This window comes from Anneissia japonica, unplaced genomic scaffold, assembly GCF_011630105.1.
Source record: "Anneissia japonica isolate Jap-2015-1 unplaced genomic scaffold, ASM1163010v1 scaffold724_len3256291_cov202, whole genome shotgun sequence".
Lineage (NCBI taxonomy): Eukaryota > Metazoa > Echinodermata > Crinoidea > Comatulida > Comatulidae > Anneissia > Anneissia japonica.
The window spans coordinates 1492402-1504507 of NW_022744966.1; the positions used below are offsets into that span (position 1 = coordinate 1492402).

Sequence of the window (12106 nt, forward strand, 5' to 3'; positions counted from 1 at the left end):
ATACATATATATACATACATATATACATATATATATATATATAAAATATATATATATATATAAAATGAAAAAAAAACGGTGTACAATCATTGAAAGTTGTCCTGCAGAACGCAAATTTATTAACAAAACGGATATTTCGATATATATTTATAATTGATACATTACATCATTTTCCATACATATACATAGACCTAACAATAATAATTTAAAATTATAACTTCTTAACTATACATAGGCCTAACAATAATAATCTAAAATTATAACTTCTTAACTATACGTAGGCCTTTTAATCTAAAATAATAACTTCTTAACTATATGTAGGCCTAACAATAATAATCTAAAATTATAACTTCTTAACTATACGTAGGCCTAACAATAATAATCTAAAATTATAACTTCTTAACTATATGTAGGCCTAACAATAATAATCTAAAATTGTAACTTCTTAACTATACGTAGGCCTAACAATAATAATCTAAAATTATAACATCTTAATTATACGTAGGCCTAACAATAATAATCTAAAATTATAACTTCTTAACTATAAGTAGGCCTAACAATAATAATCTAAAATTATAACTTCTTAACTATACGTAGGCCTAACAATAATAATCTAAAATTATAACTTCTTAATTATACGTGAAATAACGACACCACGAATGGAGCCATAATATGTAGCGCCCCCAACTTGCGTGTTCGGCTTCTTCGGCGATCATAAATTTCTTGATTGAATGCATCCTATCAAAGATATTAGAATACATCTTCTAATCGGTAAGTTAGGCGTTCATAATACATGATATGATTAATATCTAAATAGACAATATAATTTGCGTAATGTTCTAGTAAATAATATTGTTCATCAAACTTGGGTACGGTTTGACCAACGATGGGTACGGTTTGATCAAAGATGGGTACGGGTTGACTAAAATTGTGGGTACGGGTTGACCAAAATTTTGGGTACGGTTTGTGGGTACGGGTTGGCATGGGTACGGTTTGACTGTAATTCGGTAGATCTAGCCCTAGATTAGGGGTAGTGGCTATCGGCACTGCCGCAGTGCGAAAAAAAGCTGCTGTTTTCTATCGGCACTGCCAGGATAGATACAGTACTGTTGCGTACTAAAATGAATTGTAGGATTTAAGGTTTCTCATTCGTCCACTCCTTCCAGGACCAGCAGGGGCAAGGCAGGGATATGGCCTCCAACTGACAAGAGTGACTGGCACTGCCACTTTTTCACGAGGCCTAGGCTACTAGGTCTGGTGGGGGCATAGGCCTCTGGCCTAGTTTTTAATGCTAACTAGGCAGCCTGCAGCCCAAGTTTGGCCTGCAGAGCAATTTTGTTGCCCGCGAAAAAATTAAATAATGAAAAATATTTGACTAAAAAAACTAAAAATTTGACAAGACAGATGGCCGAGGGGTTAGCATGAGGCACTGTAACCTACAGCCATAATATTGGCGCTGGTTCAAAAGGCACGCTCGCCTATGGTTCTGGTGGTGAACAAATCTTCTCGGATAAGTACTCGTATGCACTTTAAAGAACCCAGTATATACTTTGAGAAGAATAGGGGGTTACCCCAGTGTACTGGTTCATACAGCCTCTGCCACAGCGAAATAACCTAACTGAAGGAGTATGCTGAGTAAAGAAATCGAAGAAGAAGAAGTAGAAAAAAATAGTCGATGAATATTATTTTAATGTAAAAGTAAAGACAAAAACACAATGGCGTGCACCCTCTGGAGTTTCTGCTGTGCAATTGTAAACAGGTAACACACTTTCAATTTTGATGTTAAAAAAAATGGTTTTCTAGATGGTAAAGGTAAACATTTCCTGACAACAATAATAAATTTAACAGACTGTGCTCCAGTCAGGTGCAAGGGTGAGCCCTCAACTGTCTGGATGGGAGTCACAGGTTTTTATTAAGCCTTGTGCTGAACGCCCAGTACTGTAGAATAAAATTTGGGAATTAGTTTTCCTCTGAAATTTTTAGTCTTAAAATTTTGTTTTTATAATTGCTTGCATGTACGTTTACATTTCAAACTCATCTGCCTTCAGGGATGTAAAATTACATCATTTTTCTACATTTACTCATTCAATTCAAATTTATCAATACCTATTAATGTAATCATGATATTTTAAATTGGAAACAATATTTAATTGTTTTTTATTTTAAATTGTAAACAAGTTTCCGGTGACAGTGAAGGATTATGCAGGAATCACACACATCAATTTCTCTCCATTGGTACCATATCAGTTTGTTACTTCATCTTCAACCAGGGTAAGTTTCAAAAATTATTTTTTTCAATGCTTTTTGTAAACAAAATAAAATCATACAAATAAACAATTATGAAATAATTAAAAAAAAATAAAAAATAGAAACAGGAGAAATTCAAGCTCTTTCAATATCATTAAGTCTACAACAATATGCTGGCCATGTATAATATTAGATTAAGACCAATTATATCTAAGTGGGACAAAGTTTTGACATTCACAATGTCTCTCCAACTTTGAAGAAGTAATTTCTTCACTATAACCTGCATCACACATTTAAGTTGGTTACAGTATAATCTGCCAATTATTTTCTCTTCGCTTGCTTCATCAACAAGTTTCATTTTTCCTTCTGCAGGTTCAGATATACAATCCTTTAACAAGTAAAGTTGACAAGACAATCTCGCGGTTTAAAGATGTAGTTTACAGTGGAATACTGCGTGATGATGGCAAGCTATTGGTAGCCGGGGGCGCTGAAGCATTGGTGAGAATCTTTGATGTCAGTTGTCGTGCAATCCTCCGTACTTTCAAAGGGCATGAGAAGTAAGTGTTACAGGATTAAAAAAGAGGAAGGTGGGGTACTTTTGATTAAACCTCCAATAGTTGTGATGTGAATATTGAACCTACCATATTGTTTTTACTTTGTTATCCATCAGACCGATACAGGTAACCAAGTTTTTAGCGGACAACACCCACATCATGTCTTGTTCAGATGATCAGACGGTGCGTTGCTGGGACATTCCAAGTGAAACTGAGGTGGTCAAGTTTGATGACCATTCAGATTATGTCCGCTGTGGTTGCATCAATCCAGCCAGCAAAGATGTAATAGTTTCGGGTTAGTATTTTGTATATAAATTTGATAATTACGCTCACTTGTCCATGTACCTACCTACCATTAGAATTTAGGCTTTTTTGTTGATGTAGACATCGAGGCTTCTTTATTGTTTACATTGATAATATTTGTCATTTAATTCATCCATGTTACTACAGTTGTGTACTTTCTTGCCAACTTCTCAAATTTATTTTAAAGAAATTTATTTGAACAAGACATTAAATATCACCTAAGAAAATGATTTAAATCTTTGCAGGTTCTTATGATCATACTGTGAAGCTTTTTGACCTTCGAAGCAAGTCCAGTATCTTGTCCGTTGATCATGGTCAGCCAGTAGAAAGTGTCCTTATGTTCCCCGGTGGTGGCATCTTCCTCTCAGCAGGTGAGCCTTCTTATGATTCTATTTATATTGTTTTTTTCTTTACAGAAAAGATATTTACATATTGTTGTGTTTGTTTTAATTACCTGTGGTTTGTCATTTAATTATCTAGCTGCATGACCCCATTTATTTGGTGTGACATCCGTTCCCTTAACTAGTTACGTCACTTTATTGATAGAATTTTTCTGCTTCACTATCCCATAATCCTTCTTAATTCTTTGTTCCTGCTCATGATGTCCTTTTCTGTCCTAGCCCGATTTCTCAAAATTGAAACATTAAACTTTTTATGTCTTTTTGCTTCATGCACATTTCCATTATTTCTTCATCTCCATTTCATTTCAATCGTTGAAATTTAATTACTAACTTCTGTTTGCCATGTCTGCCAGGCGGAAACTATGTCAAGGTATGGGATGCCCTTGCTGGTGGTCGTCTCCTAGCAACTATTAGTGATCATCACAAGACCATAACATGTATGTGTTTCTCTGCAAAGTATGATAGACTTCTTACAGGATCACTCGATAGGTTAGTAATATATGATTACCAGATAAGTTAGAATTAATTAGTATGAATTAATAAAAAAGACAGATGCTACATATAATAGTATTAATAAATACTAACACATTTTGTTACCTTTTTCATATTATTTAATTCTTATTCAACAGTGAGTAATTTGTCAAATACAAAATGTAATAAACTCTGTAATCCCAAGTTTCAATGGAGGTTTAGGAAATTGAGTTGTTTTTATTTGTTATAAAATTAAAATCATGTTTTGTTCAGGATTTGAAGCCACAAGCAACAGCTGCACTCTTTGTTGGGTTACATTTTAATATAATGGCTTGTTTTGCTATATGTCCACACAATTTTTAGATTCAATAATAAATATTTGTATTTTATTTGTTTGTTTATTTATTCAGTTTCTTCACTGGTGAAAAGCATTGAAATATATATTTAAAATGCCCACCCGTAAGTGGAGCATAGGCTTAGCCAGCAAGCTGTCCGGCCGCCTTTTTGACGGCCAACAATTATTTAAGATGGCCACTTTTACCGTGAACGCTTGGACGGCTTGCCCTAATCAACTCGGCTTAGCCTAATTGGGCCTCGTCTACATTTAGCAAATTCTTTATATTCTTCAAATCTATCAAATGTTACACTAAGCTAAGGCTAAATCATATATACGTTTGATAAAAACATTTATTGATTCAATGTACGTTGTTTTCATACATCTCTCAATTCGGAAGACCTACAGTAGAATTTACAGTAGACTAAGTCGAGAGATGAAGATGCTATATCTACATAGCCTAGAAACACCATAGCCATGTGCAATCAACGTATATAACTGAAATATCTTTGTGATAGCTAATTTTCCTTTGATGACAAAAATTCCAACATTTAAACACCTTTAAATGCCCTCTAAAGATTGTAATTTTCTATTTCTTTCTTTGGGAGGGGGCATGGTCTCGAGGGGCGTAGCCCGCTCATCGGCTCAGGGCCACGCCCACTGGCTTCCATTTTGGACAGCCTATTTCATTTTTCTGGCTAAGCCCCTGAAGTGGAGGGTCATGAACAGGTGCCAATGATTTTGAAACGTAGGATAAGTTTGAAAATGATGATTTCAACATTAATCAATATTTAAGCTTGACAATATTTTCTTTATTTAAAATCTAATACAAGATGCTTGTGTTTGGTAGTATAATACAGTACATACTCCAAGTAATGAAATACACGCCATTGTGTCGGGATTCAATATTTCGACATTAATTATGTCATCATCAGGAATTATCAGGAATTATGTCATCATCAGGAATTAATATTAAATTATGTCATCATACATAATTAATGTCGAAATATTGAATTCCGACACGATGGCGTGCATTTTGATACTTGGAGTATGTATTATACTATCTTATCTGAGATCAGTAGACCTTTCGATGCTTGTATTTGGCCCTTATCTTTTTGTTGTTTATTACAAGATGTTAAATATTTGAAATGTAATATATATTAATAATACTGTATATGTTAATTTCTTGCTTTTGACCTTTGGCGTTATTTTTTTTCTTTAGGCATGTCAAAGTTCATGATGTTACAACTTACAAGACGGTTGCTGGAGTTACATTTTCCTCCCCGATCCTGAGTGTCGGCATTTCTGTAAGATTTTCATTAATGCTTCATCAGTCATCAAAGAAATCTTTGATAACAATACATTAACACCTCACTACACAAGAACTTCTAATTTAGAGTAACTAGCATTTGTAGTTTGAAAAGATTATCAATTAAAGTTGAGGCTATGGGCTTTGAATCTCTTGCTGTATGTATGTTGCAAGTAAATCTTCCCTAGTAGATCATATGTCCTGGTCTTAGGAAACAAAATTCATACTGTAAGACAGGCAAACAATCTTCATGGGCCAAGAATATGCGTTGGAGGTAATAGGATCAAAAGTTGCATGCATAAAGATATAATTAATAATAATATAAATAATGATTGATTTATTGCTGTTTATTATGATAATTGATTGATTGATTGATGTTTATTATACTGATGATTGATTGATTGTTGATGATTGATTGATTGATGTTTATTAGGCTGTAGATTGATTAATTTCTAATGATTGATAGGTGGATATTTATTAGGCAGATAATTGATAGACTGAGGTTTATTAGGTTTACGATTGCTTGATTGATATTTCAATCAGATGGATGATTGTTAGATTGATTGATGTTTATTATGCTGATGATTGATTGATTGCTAATGATTGGTGTATATTATGCTGATGATTGATTGATTGCTAATATTGATGTTTATTATGCTGATGATTGATTGATTGCTAATGGTTGATGTTTATTATGCTGATGATTGATTGATTGTTAGATTGATTGGTGTTTATGATGCTGATGATTGATTGATTGCTAATGATTGGTGTTTATTATGCTGATGATTGATTGATTGCTAATGATTGATGTTTATTATGCTGATGATTGATTGATTGCTAATGGTTGATGTTTATTATGCTGATGATTGATTGATTGCTAATGATTGGTGTTTATGATGCTGATGATTGATTGATTGCTAATGATTGGTGTTTATTATGCTGATGATTGTTTGATTGCTAATGATTGGTGTTTATTATGCTGATGATTGATTGATTGCTAATGATTGGTGTTTATTATGCTGATGATTGATTGATTGCTAATGGTTGATGTTTATTATGCTGATGATTGATTGATTGCTAATGATTGATGTTTATGATGCTGATGATTGATTGATTGCTAATGATTGATGTTTATTATGCTGATGATTGATTGATTGCTGGTGATTGATTGATTGCTGGTTATTGATTAATGCTTATTTAACTGATGATTGATTTTTTTTATTAGGCTGATGACAGATTGATTTCTTGTTAGTCTAATGACTGATTAATTGATTTATTGATTGATTAATTGGTTGATTGATGTTTTTTAGGCTGATGATCAGACACTAGCTGTTGGGATGGCAGATGGTTTACTTTCGATAAAACATAGAAAACAAGTAGAAAAGAGAAAAGAAAAAGCAAAATCAAAAAGAACTGGCCCTGGGTCATCATATCAATACTATGTCAAAGGTCACATGTTTCAACCAAAACAGGTAAGTGATGGATATTATAAACAAAATTGAGTGTTTTTTTTTAAATACTGCCATAGATGTGAGTTCATGTTTGACATGGTTTGCTCTAGGCACCAAAATACATCTTCACGCCAAACCTGTCCAAACGTAGCACAACACAACTCTCAACCGGGCAGTTCAGGGAAGAACCCGGAAGCAGCGATATCAAGATAAATGCCATACATTTGTTTGTGTTTCATTACAATTAATGGGACGGATGTTTTCTGTATGGTGGCACCCTCTATGTCTTGACAAACTTAATGTAACCAAATGTAATGTAAAATGAGTTAAAGTGTAAGGTGTTGAGAGAAAGATGAAAACTTGAAAATTGTCAATTTGCTTGTATTGTAGAATGATTTATTAGTTGATCACCGAAGAAAAGAGAAGTTGCAAAAATATGACGTCTATCTTAGAAAATTTGAACACTCTAAAGCACTGGATGCCGCATTGCAAGTAAGTTGACCAAACACTGTAAGTTGTATGGGTAAATTATAAGTAAAATACTGAACAGATTTTGTCTGTGAATTTGTTTATTCAAGTATAGATTATCAATTTTGATAAATACTTCTCTTTCATAGGTCAAGGTTCGAACAGTTACACCAAATGTCACCATTACCATTATGCAAGAACTTATAAGACGGGATGTCATAAATAGCGCCCTCTCAGGACGGGATGAGCAGTGGTTGCGTATAATGGTTACATTTATCCGGAAGAATATCTCCAACACAAGTTTTACCTCAACTTTAGTTGATATATCAAACCTCTTACTGGGTGTGTAGTGTATTTCATACAGTATTCAGTACTAACAACTGCAACATCAAAAAGAAATATTTTAAATAAAATTTATTTGAAATGAATCACATAAGTTATCAGCTTTCAGTGTCACAGATTAACAAAGAAACCCTCCTCTTCTACAAATATTTTATTTTACTAGGAAAATGTTTTAATTTGCTGGCAGAAATTTTATGGTCTATACAAAGACTGTAGAATGCCTTTTTTCTCATTCAAAATGTCAGTATAAATCCAATAATATATTGAAATATACAAAGAATGCAATTCAGGTTTGTTTAACATTTTACATGGCAGTATATCTTAAGAAATATATTTATTAGTTGTGGTTTTGGCTCACTCAAGAGCACTATTAAATGTATGCAAAATACACCAATCCCAAATTTGTTATAACCTGATCTATCAGGTCAGGTTCTACCTGCTATTGGTAACCATGTGAACCACTACTACCTGTTCGAGGTCGGATGGTTGGCGACTAAACCGGCTCACTCCACCTGTCAAAACTCAAGTGTATTTCAATTGTGTTGGTATATTGTAATTAAACTCAAGTGTATTTCAATTGTGTTGGTGTATTGTAATTAAACTCAAGTGTATTTCAATTGTATTGGTATATTGTAATTTTGTTTTTGTTCATATCATGGCTAAGTTTCACTTTCTTTTTTTCTTTCAGACATTTACTCCCCTGTTGTTGCTGATTCTCCTGCTGTTACTAATGCACTCAAGTCTTTGAAAAACACATTAAAACAAGAACTAGAATTTCAAGAAAATCTACATGAAGTGTCTGGAATGCTAGACTCAATATTAGCGGCTTCCCAGTCAAGGCCTTGTCTATTAGATATTAACACTGATTTTTTAGCAACACCAGGAGCTGTTAATGGAGTGTCTTAGTGTTTGGTGATGCAATGCACTGGTTAGAAAATTGCATTCAACATTATTAATATAAGTACTGTACTATGTAGTGCTTCACATATAGTGGTCATTGTATGAAATACCTATGAAACAATACTAAGCTTCCTGAGAAGGAAGGATTCCACATTGTTGCAGCTGTAATCGGTTCACTGACATTTAAACTACCTGTCTACCCACTTACTCATGGCTGTAGAGACGAACTGTAGGTGAAGTGTTTTGCACAGACATTTGAAATGCAAAGCGAAAGGTTTCAACATCTGACCTTAAGGTTGACAGCCGGAACCACAACCGCTGCGCCAAAAGCTCTCACACCAAGACAACACATAAAAAAAGGAATGGAAATGCATCCATATGTGAAAAGCTGGAGAATAGGTATGAGCATGGAGGTATAATGGTATGAGGAATTGCTGAATAGATAGTATTGTCTGTTGTGGTTAATACATGTAATCATTGAATCAAAATAAACAGTAGAAGTTAAAATATATATTATGTTAAAACATTTGTTTTCTCTGTACTAATTTGAAGTATTTTAACTGCTTGAGTGTGCTCAGTCTTATAGCTTAGCCAATAAGTAGAGGCAGCAAGGAAGGACCATGATATCAGACCCGTGGCTGTATACATTTTAAAAATTCAATTCAAACCTGCTGTACACTGCCAGTAGTTGAACTTTAAAGGTAAAGGTCGAAAATCTGAAGCTCTGGGCTCACAGGCCGGAGTGCCCGTCTCTCTTTCCGTGGCGTTTGGACCAGACTGTGCAAGGCTGTGGGGGTACACCAGTCTGTTTTAACTTCCCAGCATATGCCGGTACCCATTTATACACCTGGGTAGAGAGAGACAAACGTAGATAAAGTGTCTTGCCAAGGACACAAGCGACTTGCACAGCAAGGGTTTCAAACCCCCGACCTCAAGGTTGAGTCACAACCGTTGCACCAATCGCTTCTGCTAACATTATCACTTGCAGTACTCTCTGATGATATTTCTTAAAAAAGTTAAAAATTTAATTTAATTGTTTACTTGTGTATTTTAAAGATATATTGTCCCTTGCTAATGTCAAAAAATCATAAAAAAATAATTTTGAAATAAACAAATTTATTAACTTGTGCATAAAAACTTATTGAATTTAAAAAATGTGTACCCTGATTTTTAAATCAAAAAATTATAATAAAAATGATAAAACATTTCCAGTGACTGGAAATGTTTCTATCTTGGTTGTATGTGACTTGGTTGTATGTGAAAAAGAGCCACAGTAATTTCTATGTAATGTAATGTGAGCGTTGCAAATAACAATAAATTGAAATTGAAATCATTTTTCACTGTAAACTGATGGATAGACATTTTTTTAATACCCTAATTTCTGTGTTGAAGTTGATAACTTTTATGTTACTTAAAAATGGGCTAGTTAAATTCAAAAAATATTTTTATGATTTTTTTTGGTATTTAGCATGGGACAATACATCTTTAATACAATTAAAAAGTAATACTAATAAGTATATTAGTAGGTGTCACTTAAAAAATTCAAAGGAAAATGAAATATTTGTGTAAACTAATTTACATAGTACAGTTGCTGTATTCATTTGGTTTTGTTAATCAATTTAATGATTGTGGTGGCAATGTGTTGGTAACTCAGTCAAACTGACTTGTTTTGATCATTATTTCATTGAAAGTTAGTACAGTAATTTATTTAATACTGTTGAATGAGCAATTTAAAACTTGGGAGGTAAATTACTGTAATTGGAAACACTTTATTTCAGTCAGCAGTGTCTTTAGGTTGGGCTAGCTGGGCGCATTAAGTGATTTTTAAAAAACTATTTGAGTGATTATTTTTCCGGGGTTCGCCACTCCTTAAGTTCTGATCATGGGGACACTACGCAGCAGAAATCCTGCCAACATTCTCATCCATGGTCAGCCTTCAAGAATATTTGGAATCGTAGACTTTTATAAACAATTTGAAATTAGTAAATTGCATTTAACATAGACAGGTGAGAAGCATCAATTACAGCAAGTCTTTGAACACTGGCCTATCTTCGCTTTCAGTATTTGTCAGGAAGCACATAAAAAATTTACAAAGAATCGAAATGGTCATCAACTTAACACCTGCAATAATAGCCTGACGTGTTTATTGGCGATCGTTTAAATATTCTGCAGTAATCCGAGGATTATGTGCGAATCTGCGTGTTTTACCCCTTTCCTGCATTCGCATGTATTATTTGCGCTAACTTGCGATTGTGATTTGGTTGTATGACAGCTATTTATCACAGTGTAGCGGTGTAATTTTGTGGCGAAACAAAGAGTATAATTTAGAGATTGAATTTGATTAATTACAATACATTCCACTGGACACTTGGCAAAGTAAACTGCATTGCGGAATTCCAAACACAATAAGACTGGCTAAAATAAGGACTACGAATTTATTATCTGCATTATACAGTATCTACACGTTTGAATATAATTGGATATCAGGCAACACAGATTAATAATTAAACTGTCTGCAACGTGGTAGCTCTAATTGACAAATTCTATAATAATGAACCCCCTTCATTTTCAACTAAGACATTGGTTTCGTTTTGTGATTATTCTCAATTAAGAAACGTTTCAAAAGGAAATTCTTTATACAGTACATGAATTGTGTTATCTTATAGTATGTTAGCAATACATTTAATTAAAATAAATATTTTTTTTAAATTTCAATATAACTTCATAATGTTTTAGCTGTACAATATACTTTCAAAAATGTATTATACCCATTCTACCCATGGAACATCTAACCACATTGCATTATTGAAATACAATAATTAATAAACCTCTTTACAAAATGAGCGTGTTAATTGTTTGTTTTTTTTAAGAAAAGTTTTCTGTTGCTAAGACTCTATTAGTTTCAACTGCAGTGATTCAAATACTAATGTTTCACAAATTCACGAACTAGTGCTGTCTGTAGGAATTTCGTAGGACGGGTTAAGAATGACAAATGTTCTCTGTATCTACTGGAACCGAGCCGCATAGCGTGTGTTCCACTATTTGCATTCATACCTGGGCTGTGTATGGGCCTATATATTGCCTTGGTTTGGCTCTGTAATCATTAGTGGTCGTTTGACTGGGCTCTGCTTAAGCTGGTCGAACGTTCCGTTTGGGTCTGTACCCTAGCTGCATTGATGAGGCCTGGAAGGCCAAAACGGACCCGTCTGCAGATATTGGGATGCTTAGTTTATTTTGTCATTCTGATCGGATTTTCTTTACTGTCCCGTTTTAATTTTATATTGTTTTGCATTATGTGGCCGTTTGCTGTTTTTATGGGTTTCCCA

At 33.8% G+C, this 12106-nt stretch overlaps 1 protein-coding gene across 1 annotated transcript in view; it reads left to right on the forward strand.

The window, feature by feature from the left end:
* LOC117119831 (U3 small nucleolar RNA-associated protein 15 homolog) overlaps positions 1-9304 on the forward strand; it is a 10663-nt gene extending 1359 nt beyond the window's left edge. Inside the window, exons 2-11 of the mRNA XM_033264781.1 lie at positions 2179-2271; positions 2620-2804; positions 2918-3096; positions 3350-3475; positions 3859-3994; positions 5533-5617; positions 6930-7091; positions 7461-7562; positions 7688-7880; positions 8569-9304. Coding sequence (XP_033120672.1) covers positions 2179-2271; positions 2620-2804; positions 2918-3096; positions 3350-3475; positions 3859-3994; positions 5533-5617; positions 6930-7091; positions 7461-7562; positions 7688-7880; positions 8569-8786 — 1479 coding nt within the window. The 3' untranslated portion in view covers positions 8787-9304. The remainder of the gene's footprint in view (positions 1-2178; positions 2272-2619; positions 2805-2917; positions 3097-3349; positions 3476-3858; positions 3995-5532; positions 5618-6929; positions 7092-7460; positions 7563-7687; positions 7881-8568) is intronic.
* The last annotated feature ends 2802 nt before the right edge of the window (positions 9305-12106 follow it).